This window comes from Rhinoraja longicauda, chromosome 1 (genome assembly GCF_053455715.1).
Source record: "Rhinoraja longicauda isolate Sanriku21f chromosome 1, sRhiLon1.1, whole genome shotgun sequence".
Lineage (NCBI taxonomy): Eukaryota > Metazoa > Chordata > Chondrichthyes > Rajiformes > Arhynchobatidae > Rhinoraja > Rhinoraja longicauda.
The window spans coordinates 75,281,345-75,300,808 of record NC_135953.1 but is presented as its reverse complement, the minus strand read 5'-3'; the positions used below and the strand labels follow the sequence as shown (position 1 = coordinate 75,300,808).

Genomic DNA, 19,464 nt, shown 5'->3' with positions numbered 1-19,464 from the left:
TGGAGGGATATGGATCACGTGCAGGCAGAGGAGATTAGTTTAGGTTAACATCTTTCAGCATGGGCATTGAGGGCTGATGGGTCTGTTCCTGTGCAAACTGTTTATGTTCTAGTGAGAGAATTTCCAACGGTGATACCTAAATGTAGGGGTGGTCATTTAAAACTGACCTGTCTTTAAGAGTCAGTTCCTTTTTGGAAGGAACTGCAGATGCTGGTTTAAACCGAAGATAGATATAAAATGCTGGAGTAACACCGCGGGACAGGCACCATCTCTGGAGAGAAGGAATGGGTGACGTTTCGGGTCTTCAGTCTGAAGAAGTGTCTCGACCTGAAACGTCACCCATTCCTTCTCTCCAGAGATGTTGCCTGTCCTGCTGAGTTACTCCAGCATTTTGTGCCTATCTTATCTCGAAGAGTGTTGAAACCCTATTCTAGAGGGTTTTCACGGCAGGATCATTAGGGATATTTAAAGAGAAATCAGATATATTTTTGAATTGAGGCAATGAGGAACTAGTACAGAAGAGGAGACGAGATCCATGGAAGATCAGCCTTAATCATATTGATTGGCAGGTCAGGCATGAGGGACCAAGTTTAGACAAGTTGAGTTTATTGTAATATGCACAAGTATGGTGAAGTACAGGTACAATGAAAATCTTGTAACAGTCGCACAGGCATGTAGATTCAGACAACACACAAAAACATAAATGATTACAAAAAAAGATTTTGCAAAAACACAATTGGAAAACAAATCCTTGGTAGTGCAAGAGATGGTCCACAGTGTTCCATTGTTAAGGTAGGATTAGGGTTGTGCAGGTCAATTCAAGAACCTGATGGTTGTGGGGAAGTAGCTGTTCCTAAACCTCGTAGTGTGGGACAAAAGGCTTCTTTGCCTCCTGCCCAAATGATAGCAGCGAGAAAAGTGCATGGTGCGAATTTTTGATGGTAGATGCCACCTCTTGAGGAGGCTCTTCATGAGATCCCTAAGATGATGGAGAGGGATGTGCCCATGATGAACCTGGCTGTGTCCACCCCTCTCAGCAGCCTCTTGTGTTCCTGGGAAATGGAATTGCTCTTCCATGCTGTGATGCAACCAGTTAGAATACTTTCTACAGTGCATCTGCAGAACTTTGCTCAGAGTATTTAGTGACTTGCCAAACCACTTTAAACTTCTAAGAAAGTAGAGGTGTTATTGTGCTTTCTTCCTGTTTATATTTATGTGCTCAGGGTAGATCATCCACGATGTTAAACCCCAGGAATTTGAAATTACTAAATCTCTCCACTGCCGGCCCACCAATGAAAATCTCCAGCTCCTATTTCCTTTTCTGCTTACTATAGGTGTTAGGAACAAAGCCGGTTATGATTGATTGAGTGGACCTTGTTTGGTTATATGTTGATGATGTCCACAGATGCTGTTTGGAGGATGTCATGGGTCTGGCGGCTGAGCACATTGGTTATGAAAAAGACTGCATTTCATTCACTTCTGTTTATTTTTATTTGCCGTGCTTTTTCTTGCCTTAATGAAGACTTCAAAAAGCTCAAGAAGAGAACAGAACCGTCGAAGTGGAGAAGCAAAATTTGGAACAAAAAATGAAAAGTGAAATAAACGACGCCAAGCATGAGGCTCAGCGCCTGAGGGAGCTGCGGGAGGGATCGGAGACGGAGCTGAGCAGGCTGAAGTATGCCGAGGAGGAGCTGGTTCAGGTACAGCGTTCACATTCCTCTTTGTGCAGAGTGGGAGCTCATGAAGTGCTATGTCTGAGGTGGTTTGTTTTAAAAATCACTCGCGTTTAATAATGCTGACATATGTAGGTTAATTGGCTGGGTAAATGTAAAAATTGTCCCTAGTGGGTGTAGGATAGTGTTAATGTACGGGGATCGCTGGGTGGCACGGACTTGGTGGGCCGAAAAGGCCTGTTTCCGGCTGTATATATATGATATGATGATATGATATGATATGTGATGTAGACTATCTGCAACACACTATCTGTTTACAAGAAGTTTACGCACACTAGGAATGGAAGGGTCTTAGGGAGTATTGAGGAACTGAGGGACTTGGAGATTTGTCCAAAGATAGTGTCTTCCTAAATAGGTATATAGGAGAGGTAACAGCGGAACAGGCAGCGTCTTTGGATAGAAGGAATGGGTGACGTTTCGGGTCGAGACCCTTCTTCAGACTGAAAAAGGGTTGAGACCGGTAACGTCACCCATTCCTTTTATCCAGAGATGCTGCATCATTTTGTGTCCTATCTTCGGTGTAAACAGCATCTGCAGTTCCTTCCTACCCATGTAAGAGAGGTTGTAGTTACCTAAAAATGTAGAATTCAATATTTTCTGTTGACTTAATTACCTATCACTGCCGTGAATTGGGAGAAGATAGCAGACAGTGGGAAATATCACAGTCTGTACCACATTCCCGTGCATCTGAAAGTCCATCCGTTGTGGAACCAGCCTGTTCTTGTGTACCCAGTGGTACAACACTTGAGTGGATCCCAAACAGGCAGGCAGTGCTCTCCTGCGAATTACTGCTCAGATGGAGGATGGGAAAGTCACTTGCTACATGATGAATCTTCTTTGCCACATGACTGGCAACATCTTGTTTTCTGACTGTTTCTTGATTGATTCAGTTACAAACTGGTTTTCTATTAAGACTCCCAAGCAGAACACAACACTTAATTGAAACATCATTTTGAAACCAGTAGTCTGGATATGGTTTGTTGCCTGGGGCCACTGTTATTGAAGACATAGATGCACACAAATGATGTCTCGAGGCAAGCAAAAAGAACCCAGAAATGTTCTCATCTGCGAGCAGAAAAAAAAAACATGAGCTTCTTTCTTTTTAAATCCTGATTTATTCTTTCGTTGGCCAAACATTCATGATGAATGTGCCGGTGCTGTTTGCTTCAACGTTGCATGGGGCGACAAGTTTCATATTCTCCCCACACTCGGTGCAAAGAATTTGTACCTAAATACTTTATTTAATATTAAGGGCTTATTTTTGTTGAACTTTGATTACCCATAAATGGAAGCAATGCTTCACATCCACCATTTAAAGATTACTGTTACGTCTCCTTTCTTGCAGTTAAAACTAAGGTGTTTTAGTTTAGTTTAAATTCAGATTAGTTCTGAATTAATCTGAATTCAGATGAGTTGAGATGATTTGTTTTTTGTTATATGCACCAGGGTGCAATGAAATTCCTTGTTCACATGAAGCTCACAGAGTAAACAGTATGCACACAGTAATGATCTGCAAAACACCAGCTCTGCAAAACACCAGAATGGTACAAGATTGTATTGCAAAATCTGAGGAGTGCAAAAAAATATTAAAGCACAATAGCGGGATAACCAAATGAGGTAGAGATAAGACTAAGAGTACATAGCATCATCCTTGGGAATGGGAGGTAAAAGAGATGACTGGCCCAGGAGGGGAAGAAGCTGCTGTTAAGCCTGGACGTCTCAGCTTTCAAATTCCTGTATCGTCTCCCAGAAGATAGAAAAGAGAATAGGGAATGGCCAGTGTGGCAGGCATCCTTGCTGATTCCTCCCGCCTTCTTGATGCAATGCACCATAAAGATGGAGCCTGTGATGGAGTGGGTTATACTGACCACTCTCTGCATGTTCAGGATGTCCAAGGCAGAACAGTTGGCAGACCAGGCTAAAATGCATTGCATCAGAAATCTTTCTATAAACACATACCTGCTAGAAATGTGAGGGAACCTCTGTGGATTTGCCAAATCTTCTCAGACGCCTAAGTATGAAAATACACTAATGTGCTTTCTTGATCACCGCATCAGTGTGAAGAGTAGATGCAAGGAACTGCAGATGCTTGTTTACAAAAACTAGGCACAAAGTACTGGAGTAACTCAGCGGGCCAGGCAGCATCTCTGGAGGACATGGATAGGCGACGTTTTGAGTTGTGACCCTTCTTCTGACTGATTGAAGAAGGGGAAAGCTGGAGGAGGGGTGGGGGCGGGGCAAAAGCCAGGTAAGGGGTAGAGCTGAAAGGGGTTTAATTGACAGATGGAAGGACATAAGGCAGCGATGAAAAGAAGACAAAAGGTTGTGAGATTCGAAGAGGTGTTCAATGTGACGCCAGCAGATGAGATGTAGGTAGAAGCGGACGGGGAGAAGAGGAAAAAGGGGAGAAACAGGGGGAGAATGGAAGGAAGGGGGGAATAGAAAGGGGGGCTGTTGGTTAGTTACCCAAAATTGGAGAATTCATTGTTCATATTGTTGGGTTGTAATCTACCCAAGGCGAATATGAGGTGTTGTTCCTTCGCTTGGTGGTGTCCTCACTCTGACAATGGAGGAGGCCCAGGCCTAACATGTTGGTATGAGGATTGGAAAGGGAGTTAAAATAGTTAGCAAGCGGGAGATCTTGCAGACCTTGGCAGACTGAGCATGTATTCAGTGAAATGGTCACGTAGCCTTTTAGTCTCGCCGATGTAAAGGAGGCCACATCAGGATCACCGATTGCAGTAGACGACCTATTATTTGCAGTCATTTTGCTGATGAAAGGTTTGGTTGACATTATCTTTCTTCATTTTGATCTGAAATCTGGTAATGTCCTTCTAATGCTAATACTAATGCTAATGCTAATGTGCTTTTTTGAGAGTGCTGTGTAGAGTGCCTCAATTATGGGTTAAATTCTGTTGAAAAATTCTAATTATCTTTCTGTCTTTATATTCTATTCCTCTAGAAGTTAATTTCAACACTTCGCAAGCTTAGCGGCCTTATCAATTTATGTTGTTGCTTTAAAGTGATTCTTATTCTCAGATCTCATGGCTTCCAAGGAATAAGTTACTTCCTTAATCCTCTGATCAAAATTCACACCTGACACACTATGTCGGTTTGCTCACACTCAGAGCTGTATGTCCTGGGTTTCGGTGCAGACTTCCGCATATCTGCTAGAAACAAGGAACTGCAGATGTTAGTTTATCACGGAAAGACAAAATACTGGAGTAACTCAGCGGGTCACGCAGCATCCCTGGAGAACATGGATAGGTGACATTTCGGGATTGGGACCCTTCTTCCGAGCCCCGACCCGAAGCGTCGCCTATCCATGTCCTCCAGAGATGCTGCCTGAACTGCTGAGTTACTCCAGCATTTTGTGTCTTCCCACATAACTGTTCCCTCAGCTAATGTGATATTAGCTGTAACTTATGCTACAATTCCTTCACTTCCTAAATTCAAACCATTTTATGTACCTGACAGCACAGACTCCTTCGCTGTATTACACTCCACTTTCAACTAGTCTGAACAACTGCCCTCAGTGTCTATTAATTTAACTCGTACTGGAATTTCATTTTTGCATGCATTTTCTATCAGTGCTGCCCAATGAAAATTCTCGTTCGATGTTTAGAATTGAAACAGCCAGTTGAATGTGGAAGCGTGAACAAGAGCTTTTGTCCATTCAAACCCTCAGCCCTGTCCCACCAGTCACTGGTCTGTAGCTCAGCCTCTTTTTCTTCCTCCAAAAGTGAATACAGTCGTTGTTGGGAATTTAAAATGAAGTTAACTATGTTGGAAATGCACAACAGATCATGCATTTTCATTGAAGAGAGAAACAGAGTTAGCATTTCAGCTCGATGAATGGTTGCTTCCCTATCCTGTGGTATTCCACCTCTCAAAACAAAATCCTGCTCTTAAAAGTTCCAAGTGGCCAGTCTTTGGCAGGGGTGTTACTGTATATCTGCAGAATGCGCTTTCAAATTTTGCTCCCAAGTATCCTAATCTCTCATTCTTTTGAAATTGATGGTGGTGAGGCCAAACTTGAAATATTAAATGCACATCCAGAGGAGAGCACTCACAAAATGACTTTACTAAGTGGCATCATTATAAACTCTTTAACATGATCATCAGTTAACCAGATATTCTAAGATAACAGATCAACATGGCAAAAATAATCACAACATTTGTAGTTCTGTTCAGGTTTTTCATGAAGTAACAGCACAATATTTTCCAGCAGTTTAACTGCCTATGTTACAGCTGGTTTGGGATTAAAATGTGAGTACAACATATGGATGGGAAGTGGGTTGCTGTGAGAGGTAAGAAGATTATTTGTAGTAATAGTGAATGAATGATAATGTAGATAGTTTTTTTTTTAAACTGAAAATGCATCTTAAAATAATCCTCAGCATACTAATTTGGATAAATGCACACATTACCGACATGATTTTTAAATTAGTAAATTAAAGATCCGACTGGACAAGATTATTTAAGTTTCCATCTTTTAAACTCAATTTTATGTTCTATTTACCTGGCTGGTGTAGCTACACTTAGTTTAATGTTCACGCTCTACTTTAGTTTGTATCAGGATGGTGCTCTTTCCTATCTCTAATATTACGACACCATTATGAGCTTCTCCCTTGTGATTTTTTTTCATATTAAGCGAAGATCTAAAAGGCGAATCAAAATGTACTTAATGCAAAATTATTTTCATCACCAAAGTAGCTGGTTAAATCAATGGTAGAAAATATGGATAACGCACACAGAGCTGAATTTCTGTTTAGATTCATAGAGTCATACAGTGTTGAAACAGGCCCTTCGGCCCAACTTGCCCACGCCGACCAACATGCCCCATCTACACTAGTCCCACCTGCTTGCTTTTGGCCCATATCCCTCAACCTACCCTTTCTAGGTACCTGTCTGAATTTTTTTTTAACTGCATTATTTCCTTGACTTGCTGCATTTGAGTTATGTTTTGCTGAAGATGTGTTCATCAGTCATTGTGGATGCAGGGAATTGCAGATGCTGTTTACAAAAAAATGCTGGAATATCTGAGCGGGTCAGGCAGCATCTCTGGATACATAGATAGGTGACGTTTTGAGGTCAGGACCCTTCTTCAGACAAGCTAAGGTATTCCAGAAAAGTGTTGGAGTGACTCAGCGGGTCCCAATCTCTAAAACTTCTCTGTCAACATTGCTCCAATTTCTGTTCACAACCATATTTACTAACCACAAAATGGTAGTGGGTGTACTGGGAGATGGTGTTTGTTTATTTTTGTTTGTTTATTTTTCATGTTAACAAAACACACATTCCTTCTATGTAAGACTGTAATCGGTTTTAGTGTTTTGTGCATTTTGTGGTTTTTCCCTTCCCACCCCCTCTACCTGGCTTCAAATATCCGTCATCCTTCTCGCCTCCTTGGTCTGCAGTCACTTCTGGCTACTGTCACTTCAACCCTCCTCCCCATCCCCCCCACCCCTTTATACTGGTGACCTCCCCTTCCACTCACAGTGCTATTGCAGGGTTTCGACCTGAAATGTCGTAGATGCTGCTCGACTCGCTGAGTTATTTGCCACTGTCATTGTGCTGCGTTACCATTGCGTGCTTTATAGTGGCCATCAAAGACTATGAGTGCTGGAGACAGACAGGGAGTGGGAATGAAGCAATCCAATCTCTGACGGTCATTCTGTCCACCACTAAAAACCGCACGCCATTTATACTACACGTGAATGTGACCAGTTTTAACGTGTGATTTGTAGGTTCGCATGGCCCTGAAGAATGCAGAGAAGGAACTGGAGGGTCGCAGTGGCGGGGCAATGCCAGAACCTCTCCAGAAATGGTTGCAGCTTAGCTATGAAGTGGAGGTTCAGTACTACAACATTAAGAAACAGAGCGCTGAGCTACAGCTCAATGGTGTAAAGGAGGAGGTATGCTTAACCCCATGTTGAATTTAATCGTTTTCTTCTAGAAGACCATGTGGCAAAAAAGTATTCTAAAGATGAGTCAAAATGATCTTTATTCTGTAATAAAGGAGTAAGGGAGGCATTGAGCATCCAAGCCAAAATATTTTCTAGATAAGCCTGTGCAGTTAATACGTTAATACATCTGTCTGAAGAAGCCACTCGACCCGAAATGGCACCCATTCCTTCTCTCCAGAGATGCTGCCTGTCCTGCTGAGTTACTCCAACTTTTTGTGTCTATCTTCGGTTTAGACCAGCTTCTGCAGTTCCTTCCTACACAGTTAATACATTATACCAGTCACACTCATTAGTACATCTGTTTATAATAGCAGTTATTTAAAATCTGAAAGAAGGACACAATGTGCTAGAGTAACTCAGCGGGTCAGGCAGCATCCCTGGAGAACCTGGATGGAAGATTTTTTGGGTTGAGACACATCTTCAGAATTAAATTGTGATTTAAATTTAAAATCTCGTTTGTCTTATCAGAGCTGTTAAGGTTTCCCTGCTGTTTTTAGGCAGAGAGGATTAAGAAGAAACGCAACACTATCTTTGGAACATTCCACATCGCCCACAGTTCCTGCTTGGATGAGGTTGATCACAAAATCCTGGCAGCAAAGTAAGTTTCTTGATCGCTCGTTTTACTGAGTACTATTTTACTTCCCTGATGGCCTTGCATTAACAATGCCACAAGTGACGCTGGAAGGCTCATGAGTGATGAAACTTGGATTTGTTGAGCGTGAACAAATAGTACTTTTCTGTGTTGGCTTTACAAGAACGGTGACAAATGGATCTGAACGTTCTCTTGGGTGTACATATTGTTCGGCAGGTAGAAGATAAAATTACAGGATCTTCATAAACATTAGTCAGAGGACAATGAAGAACCCAGACTTTTTGTTTACCTCAAGTGGTGTGTCTGGCAGAGCTCCACAGTCTGTTGAAGCTTCACGTTACAATCATAGATGAATTTTACTGCCCTCTGGAAAGAGAGCTGTGGCTTAAGAGCAGGACCAGCACTTAATTGATCGGCTGGTTTATGCATATAAAAAACAAGGAACTATTTACTGGGGGAGAGAAGATTGATGTGGAATGTCTAATGGCTTTGAAAGTATATTAAATGACACAAATACACCTTATACTTTTAAAAATAGCATTTGGATTTAACGATAAATTTAGTACAATATTACGATTATTGGGGAGAGGTATGGAATGTGTCAAATTATATTGATAAATCTACGTTAATATTAAAGAATAGAAGGGGTCCAATGCACAATTCTGAGTTCAATGCTTTCGGAAGGATTTTGAACCCATTGAAAATGTATAGCACAGATTCACTAGGATATCACCTTGCCTGAGGAAATGCAAGCAAGAAAAATTGGGCTGTCTATGTTCGAACAGAAAAGATGATGGGGGAATTTGATAGAAGTGTTCCAGAGTGTGGATGGGAATAAATGTGGCTATAACCAGACTTTGGGACAGGGCGAACAAATAAAGGTGTAGATCTTCAGCCAAAAATATGCGATTTACTGAAAAAGACTTGGGATGGAAGAAACAATATGCAGCAAAAGGATGCACAATCAGAGTTAGTAATTGAAACAAAGTCATCTCACCCACCCGATGAGTTTGGAGCACCTGAAGGGTTGAAATCATCTGATTCCACGCACTGGTCTGAGCTGCAAAGTTCAGGCTGGCGAGAGTTTACCTTTGGTTCCTTTAAAGTAAGCTGAAAGAAGACCATAAGCCATTCAACCAAAACCTCTACTCCATTGGATGTGAAAGTAAATCTTAAATCCTACTGTTGTGCTGCAGCAGCATTTTAGTATCTCCACTTTGAAGAGCCACGGGGACGGATTTTAAAGAGCCACAGCAGGTTTGGAAAATAAACATTTTTTTAGAAGTTCTTATTCAGTTAATTTGACAAAGCCGTGATGCTGGTGGCCTACTGATCTTGTCCGCTGACATTGCTGTCATTCGCAATGATGACTTGTGTTTGTTAGCTTTGGAGCATTCGCGGAAGGCCTGATTTTGGGCCCTGAAGCGTTGCTGCATGCTTGGGCAAATGCATCCAATTCCTAGGTCAACATATATGAATATATTAAATACAGTCAATCCCTGCATTACAGAAATTCGCCCTTACGCAATTCACAAATCACGAACCAAAAACTTGAATAAAATTTGCTGCCATAGAATTTATGTTAAAATAGTATATAAATAAATAAAATCAATTTGTTTCCAATACACATTTCTTAACCCGTGTGAAATGAGGTGGGTTTGCATTGGACGCAAAATCGCAATGGATGCCGTTATCTAACAATGCAGCCCCCCTCCTCCCATATAATGTGGGTTGTCTCTAGCTTGCGAAATGCTGTAAAAGTGTCTGGCTTAGTCATTGCCTGGCTCTGATTTTTCTTAGATGAGGCATCCTCGCTATTATCCCTCAGGATTTATTCTCTGTCTGGCGACAAGCTGTGCAGCTACTTGGCAGCCTGTTGTGCACTGCCAGTGGTGGCTTGGCCCTCCACACAATACATTATACGCCATCGAACGCTCCTGCTGCCAACTCTCAGTTGCAGGACTCATTCCTGGCTTAGAATTGACATTCATCTTTCATTCTTCCCTAAAGGGCTCTGCACACCTGCACTGACCTATTATTTATGCTGATTAAGTGGTTGTTGGCCAATTCAGCAGCAGCAGCATTGCAGATGCCATTGAGTTGTGCTTCAGATTTAAGCCCTCAACCTCTCACAGTGCAGAGAGTGATTTTATGTCCATTTTCTTGTAACTGATTATTGTAAAATAGAATGAAAGTAAATTAAATTTAGGAGCTTCAACTTTTTCAGTTAATTAAAATGGTTATTCGTTTCAATTCAATTCAATGATTCAACGATACTTTATTGTCACAGGTACCCAAGTACAGTGAAATTCTTTGTTTTTGCATACAATCTGGTGAAATCATACAGCAGACTTCATCATACACAAAGAGTCGCCACGTTTCTGGTGCCGACAAAGTTTCAAAACCTCTTGTATAGTCTTATCTTCTCGCAGGGGTGAACCAGGCCTGCTACCAAAGGCCCGCCGGGTCCTTCTTAGTTCTGGTTCTTAGTTCTAGAAATGGCAAAGATGGAATAGGTATGCCTATTGGAATACATCATGGCTCGGTTTGGCAACAGCTCTGCCCGAGACCACAACAAATTGCAAAGAATTGTGGAGGTAGCCAGTCTATTACACAGACATGTCTGCCCACCATCGACTTCAACTACACGCCACGCTGCCTCGGGGAAGCAGCCAAGATAATCGAGGATCCGTGTCATCCTGGTCATTCTCTTCCCGTCTTCTACTGGGAAGAAGATACAAAAGCTTAAAAGCACACAACACCAAATTCAGGAACAACTTCTTCCCTGCTGTTAAAACAATGCTGAACTTTCCTCCCATTAGCAAGGGTGTAGTCCCAATCTTCCAACCTGCCCATTGCATACCTTGGACTTTATCTCTTCAACTATAACACCATAACTCTGTAACACTATATTCTGTTCTCTGGTATTTTTCTTTTTGCGCGACCGGTTGTACTCGTATATGACTTGGATGCATTAATTTGTAGTACGAGTTGTCTAGGCAGCCTGTAACAGAGCTTTTCACTTTATCACTGTATCTCGGTACACGAGACAATAATAAACCAATACCAATGCCGATATTATTGAAGGCAGTTATCAAAGTCATCTTCATAAGTCATAACTGTAAACTGTTAGTTTTATTTGCAAATTACTTCATTTAGAACTTCATAAGCTCACATAACATTAACATTGAAATTAGGCATAAGTGATGTGCAGGCTAATAATCAGGGAAAACCATTATTATCATCCTTCACAGACTCAGTGGGAAAGGGAGAACAGAGTAACAACAATAGATCATTTCTGGTCACTATTGTCCACTCTCTTGAATCTCTTCACAGCTCAGATGTTCCAGCATGAAAATCTTTCTTGTTGAGCACATTGCAATGTTAGTTTCCAACCATTGTGACTCAATAATGTCATGATTAATTTTTAAATAAGCTCAACCCATTGTATTTAGTTTGGTTAATATAAGTAGTAATTGTTTTGATGCAAAGATCAGCAATAATGTGGAATTTCCTTTCCTGGAAAAGAATGAGTGAAATTGTCTCACCAGCTTTAGTTTAGTTTAGTTTAGAGATACAGCGCGGAAACAGGCCCTTCGGTCCACCGAATCCGCACCGACCAGCGATTTCCTCACATTGACACTACCCCCTACACATGCTAGGGACAATTTCACATTTATACCAAACCAATTTAACTACAATCCTAACATCGTTGGAGTGTGGGAGGAAACCAGAGATCCCGGAGAAAACCCATGCAGGTCACGGGGAGAACGTTCAAACTCTGTACAGACAGCTCACGTAGTCAGGATCGAACCCGGGTCCCTGGTGCTGTAGGCAGCAACTCTACCACTGTGCCCTAGATTCCTTTTGATTCCTTTTCCGCTCTATTTCAGGCAAGCTTTATCCGAGGTGACAGCGGCACTCCGCGAGCAACTTCACCGTTGGCATCAGATAGAAAAGATCTGTGCCTTCCCCATCGTGCACAATGCAGGATTTTCAAACCTCACCTCCATTCTGTATTCAGGGCACAGCTGGGTAGTCATGCCACGTGTGTCTGTCCCACCGTACCCAATAGCTGGCGGAGTCGATGACTTGGATGAAGACACACCACCGATCATTCCACAGTTTCACCGTAAGTTACAAATCTCATTCCGTGACGAGGCAGAGAGAAAAAACAAGCTAGTGAGACCCTGACATCTCAGTTTCCCAATGTTAGAACTTGGCATTCTCCCAAAGGGAGAGTGTTGATGCCATTGGCTTCCAGGAGACACGAGGAACTGCAGACGCTGTAATTTTGAGCAAAACGCAAGGTGCTGGAGGAACTCAGCTGCACAGGCTCCATCTATGGAGGGAATGGATAGGCAAATTTGAGTCTGAAGAAGGGTCCCTACCCGGAAAATTGTCTGTCTGTTCCCTCCATAGATGATGTCTGACCCGCAGAGTTCCTCCAGTCCTTATTGCCTTGCGATTAGTTTCCAATCTCCTTCTCAAGACATCTCAGAGCCAGTTGAATACCAGACATTTTACATTTCAGAATGCGTTATTTGAAGCTTTTATTTACTCATGTCGTAAATGACTTTATTGTTCAGTGAATATCATGTAATAATTCAAATTGAAAATGTTTTTTGAAGATAAGTAGAAATCACCCATGGATATAAAGTGTAGAACTCATAACGGTCCATTATTCACATTATTTTGTTCTTATAACTAATGAGCTTGACATACTATGATAAGTACAGTTTCTTACATTTATCTTTCAATTTAACCTTTCGCTATATTTGGTTTCTTAATGTATGTTCAACAAATTTTTCTAATTTTAATTGTTCGCCTTCCTCATCGACCCCCATCTCTTGTGCAGTATTTTTTCTCTCCCTCCTCTTTCCCTCCCTCTCACTCTTGTTCATCTCACTTTATGAAAGCAATAATGACTGCATCACTGAAATAAAATCTTGGCTTCAATCCAATTTCCTTAAACTCAACTGCGACAAATCTGAAATCATCATCATTGGTCCAAAAACGCTCACCAAATCCACCCAAAACGTCACCCTCAATATTGATGGTTTCCCAGTATCCACCTCCCCTCACATCCGGAATCTTGGAATCATCTTTGATCAAATCCTCTCCTTCGACAAACACATCAAACACATCACCAAGACAGCCTTCTTCCACCTCAAAAACATCGCCCGTCTCCATCCATCCCTCTCCTCCGCAGCTGCAGAAACCCTCATCCACGCCTTCATCACCTCCCATCTTGACTACTGCAACAGCCTCCTCTATGGTTCACCCTCAAAAATCATCAATAAACTCCAACACATTCAAAACTCCGCTGCCCGTCTACTCACCCACTCCCCGATCCGTGACCATATCACCCCCGTCCTTTACAAGCTCCACTGGCTCCCCATCCCCCAGAGAATCCAGTACAAAATCATCCTCATGACCTACAAAGCCCTCCATTACCTGGCCCCATCCTACCTGACTGACCTCCTCCACAGACACACTCCCACCCGCACCCTCCGCTCTGCTGCTGCTAACCTCCTGTCCCCCCCCCCATCCGGACCAAACTCAGATCCTGGGGGGACAGGGCTTTCTCCATCGTTGCTCCCACCCTCTGGAACTCACTACCCCAAACCGTCAGAGACTCCTCCACACTCACCACATTCAAAACATCACTGAAGTCTCACCTGTTCAGCACTGCCTTCAACCACTGACCGTCACCTCACCTTCTTTTTCCTTCTCTGTTCGTTTACTTATTTATCTATTTATTTTCTTCTCTATGTTTTAGTAAACCCTGTAAAGCGTCTTTGAGTGTTTAGAAAAGCGCTATATAAATGTAATGCATTATTATTATTATTATTATTATTATTATTATTATAATGACATTGGTTTCTCATATGTTTTTCACCTCAACGGCCAGCCAGTCGGTTCAAATACCATATCTAGTTCTCATTAAAATTAGAAAATGAACAAGGGACATAGGAAGAGAATGAATCCATTTCAGTCTCCTGTCTTGTCTACCATTCATTCAGATCGAAGTTGATGTGCACCCAAAAAATTTATGAATCTGCCTTAATTCTCTAAACTATAATCATAGGGTCATTAGTGATAGGAGTAGGAGTAGGATTAGGCCATTTGGCCCATCAACTCTACTCCGCCATTCATTCATGGCTGATCTATCCCTCCTAACCCCATTCTCCTGCCTTGTCCCCATAACTTCTAGCACCTGTGCTAATCAAAAATCTATCTATCTCTGCCTTAAAAATATCCACTGACTTGGCGTCCACATCCTTCTGTGGCAAAGAATTCCACAGATTCATCACCCTCTGACTAAAGATGTCCCTACTCAACAAAGCTCTGTTGATCAGATTGAGTTTCAAGGCATATGCAGCCTTTTTGGAGAGAGAATTCCAGATTATAATGTATCTTCATGCTTTCTTACTTAGTTTGTGAGCTCCAATATTCAGATACAACACCAAAATACTGTGGATTTTGAAGTTTTGAAATACAAATAGCAGATTCTGGGCATGTTCACCAGGTCAAGTCACACTGTGAGATGAGAAACAATAGGGTATCATGTCAAAGATCATTATCAAAGGTGTTAGTTTTGGCCTCTAATATTAAGATTATATCCCCTTGCAATTGATTTCCTCACACCCTCCATTAGAAACATTTTCTACACACCTATACCACGTAATTTGTTTAACATTTTGCAACAAATTGACTATGTCTCCTTGCAAGTTATCTGCACTCATGGAAAGGCAAGTTTATACAATTTATTGTATTTTAGCCTTCTAAATTTGGGTGAGTATTTGTGGGGTAATATTTTAGATGGTATGTTTATATTCAGTGTTTGACTGCATGTGTGTTTTTCAGCGATCAGTCAGGGAAAACTCGCATACAACTTGGCAAAAGGCAGTAACTCGAGTCGCAGCCGACGTGTCAATGTGGTTGCATCTGGCATTTCGTCTGCCTCCAGTCCCGACATCTTTGTGATGAACAGCAGTTGCAACATTCACCGTAGTGAAGAGGAGGAAGATGCCATATTCTTCACAGCTGACAAGAAGTGGTAAGCAGGATTGTTTTGTGTTTATGGAATGAACCATGTGTTTTATCCTGCAGGAGATTGTTCAGTATTCTCATATCTATGAGAGGATCGTGGCATTGACATTAAATGGCCTTAGAAGGGCGGTACAATGGTGCAGCTGGTAGAGCTGCTACCTCCCAACGCCAGACACTGGGACTAGATCCTGATCTCGGGTGCTGTCTGTGTGGAGTTTGCACGTTCTCCCTATGACCATGTGGGTTTCCTCTGGGTGCTCTGATTTTTACCCATATCCCAAAGAAGGGTTTGTAGATTAATTAGCCGTGGTAAATTGCCTCTAGTGTGTAGGGCGTGGATGAAAAGGTGGGATAACAGAACTAGTGTGAATGGGGGTTATTGGTCAGCATGGATTCAGTGGGCCGAAGGGCCTGTTTCCTTGCTGCATCTCTAAACTAAACTAAACATAGACCAGTAAACACAGCCCTTTGGCCCACAGTTTCTGTGCTGACCATGATACCAAATTTAACTAGTATAGTTTAGTTTATTGTCATGTGTACCGAGGTACAGTGAAAACCTTTTGTTGCGTACCAACCAGTCAGCAAAAAGACAAAACATGATTACAATCGAGCCATTTACAGTGTATAGATACATGATAAGGGAATAACGTTTAGTGCAAGATAAAGCCAGCAAAACCTGATCAAAGATAGTCTGAGGGTCACCAATGAGGTCGATAGTTCAGCACTTCTCTGTATTTGTGGTAGGGTGATTTTGTTGCCTGATAACACCTGGGAAGAAACTGTCCCTGAATCTGGAAATGTGCGTTTTCACACTTCTATACCTTTTGCCTGATGAGAGAGGAGAAGAGGGAGTGGTCAGGGTGCACTAATCTCCTCTGCTGATCTTAGCTCCTCTGTTATCTAATGTCCTCATGTGATCTACATCTCACCATTCCCTGCATATCCGGATCCTATCTAAAAGTCTCTTGAAATGCCACTATTATATCTGATTCCACCACCACCTCAGGTAGCTCATTCCAGGCACCCACCATCGCATATATAAAAAAACCTGCATAGCCATTTAAATTTAGCCTCCCTCACCTTAAAGCTCTGCCCTCGACTCTTTGACTTTATATTGTATATTTGTCATAAAACATGGAAACATGGACTATTCAAGATTATCTTGGACTATCTAAATTCAGGCAAAATTTGGGTTTTCAACAGATTTTTCCAATTTACATTTGTATGGATTTTAAAATCATATGCTGTTTGCAAACTGGTTGAAATGTTTATACATCGCAAGGTGTTAAATCCATAGCAAGATCTATAAGATCAGTTTTCAGCTGAAATTAGCTTCAGACGTTAGTCTCGAAATGGACAGGCCCATAATTGTTCGCAGATAGGAATTGCTCCCAAAACAGGGGCAATAGAAACTTCCATGGGAATAATACCTCTGGTTACGAACTCACCACTTCTCCTCATTTATTTCATGAGGCAACATTGCATGGGTGAACTGGGATCATGTACATAAGCATTCCAATTAAGAAATGCCTATAGGGGAATCGAGGACCAGAGGACATAGGTTTAAGGTGAGGGGAAATATTTAATAGGAATCTGAGGGGCAACTTTTTCACGCAAAAGGCGGTAAGTGTATGGAACGAGCTGCCGGAGAAGATAGTTGAGGCAAGTATTTTCGCAACGTTTAAGAAACATTGAGACAGCTATATTTAAACTGGTTTAGAAGGATATGGGCCAAACGGAGGCAGGTGGGGGTAGTGTAGATGAGACATTTTGGCCGGTGTGGGCAAGTTGGGCCGAAGGGTCTGTTTCCACGCTGTAAGACTCTATGACTCTTTGACTCTAACTCTAAGTAGTGGACATTTGGTTTCATTGCCACTCCTGGAGTGATCAGTGCCATTTCTAGTGTTTATAACCAACCAGCTCAAGGTTAATGTATCTGCCCTAGTATACCTGATGAATAGTCCCTTCCTTTCAAATAGGCTAAACAAAAACTGTTTATTTTACTGTTTCCCTGGTGAAGATCTTTGGAAAATTAGTCCCTTCATTGCACTTTTGTTTGCATTGCATACAAATGTTAATTGCCTACTTGTTGTTTGTCATTACATAGGGAGGCACAGGAGACGGCTTCAGACTGTGACTCTTCTTTTGGATCATTGAATGGAAAGAAAATGTTTCAATTGTCAAACTGCGAGGCAGCCAGTAGTCCTTCGTTCAGTCTCTCCAAAAGCTCCCTGGATGACTTGATTGTTGATTCATCAGTGCCTCATGAGCGGTTAACTGCAACGCCAGATTCCCTGGGATCCGCCGATACCAGAAGTCTGATCCTGAGCCCTCTAAAGGCCAGCAGACCCCTTCAGAATGGCCTTGAGAAGTCGAGTAGCATGGGGCACCTGTCAGCAGCGCAGGATCGGCACGTCTCAGAGTTTGACACCCAGAGTGAAAATAGAGCATTGAAAGATCTGAAGAGCCTATCCAAGAGACAAACAGCATCCCAAGATCTGATTTACAGCACTGACAGAGTAAAAAAGTCATCCAAGTTAAAAAAAATCTTCAAGAAAATAGCGAAATGATTGAAGCCAAAGAATGATGATGGTGAAGCTTGAGTCACCGTAATATCTGTTTACGAACGCTGCATTTTAGATGTTACATGGAGTCCTACATTTTTTTGGCCAAATTACAAATGTAGAACTAAATGTTGCACTATTACCTTCCTGATCAGGAAGATGCCTCTAATTATATAAAGTGTATAAAGTTTATAGAGACATTATTGCAGAAGAGTCTATGTTTTTACTGTTACATGTAGGGCTTTAGTAGGATTTTTAAGGATTCCAATTTCTAATGATTTAAAAAAACAAAGGAATTTCTACAGGAAAGAAAGTGATTTCTATTTCTTGCAAGCCACATTTCTTAAATGTTTTACAAATCTGCTGTACAGATGATTAAATCTGCCTGGCAACTGAGGAGCCTTTTGCTCATGACGTTTTTGAACTTTGAAGATCGGCCTTGGACTTTACTAAAGATTTGTGTCAGCTTACAACGATCAGCATTGTTGGTTTCCTCGGCATCTCACCTGGTTGCGGTGGCAGTGGGGCCTGGCAAAATACTGAACTCTTACTTCAAGATTTCTTGTTGCAGATTGGCAGTGGAATCAAATTCACCGGAATTTAATTAGGGTTGTTGGGATGTTGGGAACTTCTTAAATGTATTAAAAAAATAAAATGAAGCATTATGTTACTGAAATGAGTACCATGTGTTTCCTTACTTATCAGTTCACTTGAGCTTTGCACTGCATGGTAAGGTTCTGCAGGACCAGTGTCAGAGTCTGTGGTGAACGGAATGTATGCTCAAGTTTGTGAGACTAACATAGAACAGCACAGCATAAGCGCAGGCCATTTGGCCCACAATGTCTGTGCAGACCATGAAGCCAATTTAAACTAATCCCATCTACCTGTGCATCCCTCCACTCTCTGCACGTTCACCTGCCAGTTTAAATGCTGCATAAATGTCACTTTCGTATCTGCTTCCAGGATACCAGGCAACTGCATTTTGTGGGAAAAAAACTTGCTTCACATATCAACAATGTGCAAAAACAAAGAACTGAAGATGCTTGTTAATACACTAAAGGACACAAAGTGCTGGAGTAACTCTGCAAGTCAGGCAGCAGCTCAGCATCCTAGGTGACGTTTCCAGTTGAGATCCTTCTTCAGACTCAAGAAGGATCTTGACCCGAAATGTCACCTATTCATGTTTTTCAGAGATGCTGCCTGACCTGATGAGTTACTCTAGCACTTTGTGTCCTTTTTAGAGCAATGTGCAATGTTTTTAGAACACATACAAGATTCTGAGAGTGATTGACAAGTGACCATCTCAGGAGGCTGGAGAATCCGCCATTAAAGATTTGAGATGAGAGCAAATCTCTCGAAATACAAGGTTATAAATCTTAAGAGTCTCAATGCTCAGTAGATTCATGTCTAAAAATGACAAATGTTTGAGCACTAAGTAAATCAAAAGATGTGAATTCTAGGATGGAAAATTGAACAATTTTAATCTCTTTAAATTTGCAGAGAAGATTAGAGGCACCATATGGTATAATCCTGGTGTTTCTACTTTTTAA

The 19,464-nt window shown here is 41.7% G+C and overlaps 1 protein-coding gene across 2 annotated transcripts in view; it reads left to right on the top strand.

Moving 5' to 3' along the window:
- stim2b (stromal interaction molecule 2b) overlaps window positions 1-18,568 on the top strand; it is a 133,669-nt gene extending 115,101 nt beyond the window's left edge. For both annotated transcript variants that reach the window (XM_078400383.1, XM_078400376.1), the window contains exons 8-13: window positions 1,523-1,700; window positions 7,484-7,651; window positions 8,200-8,300; window positions 12,188-12,426; window positions 15,165-15,357; window positions 17,458-18,568. In XM_078400383.1, the coding sequence (XP_078256509.1) occupies window positions 1,523-1,700; window positions 7,484-7,651; window positions 8,200-8,300; window positions 12,188-12,426; window positions 15,165-15,357; window positions 17,458-17,920 (1,342 nt within the window). In that variant the 3' untranslated portion in view covers window positions 17,921-18,568. The remainder of the gene's footprint in view (window positions 1-1,522; window positions 1,701-7,483; window positions 7,652-8,199; window positions 8,301-12,187; window positions 12,427-15,164; window positions 15,358-17,457) is intronic.
- Window positions 18,569-19,464: the final 896 nt, after the last annotated feature.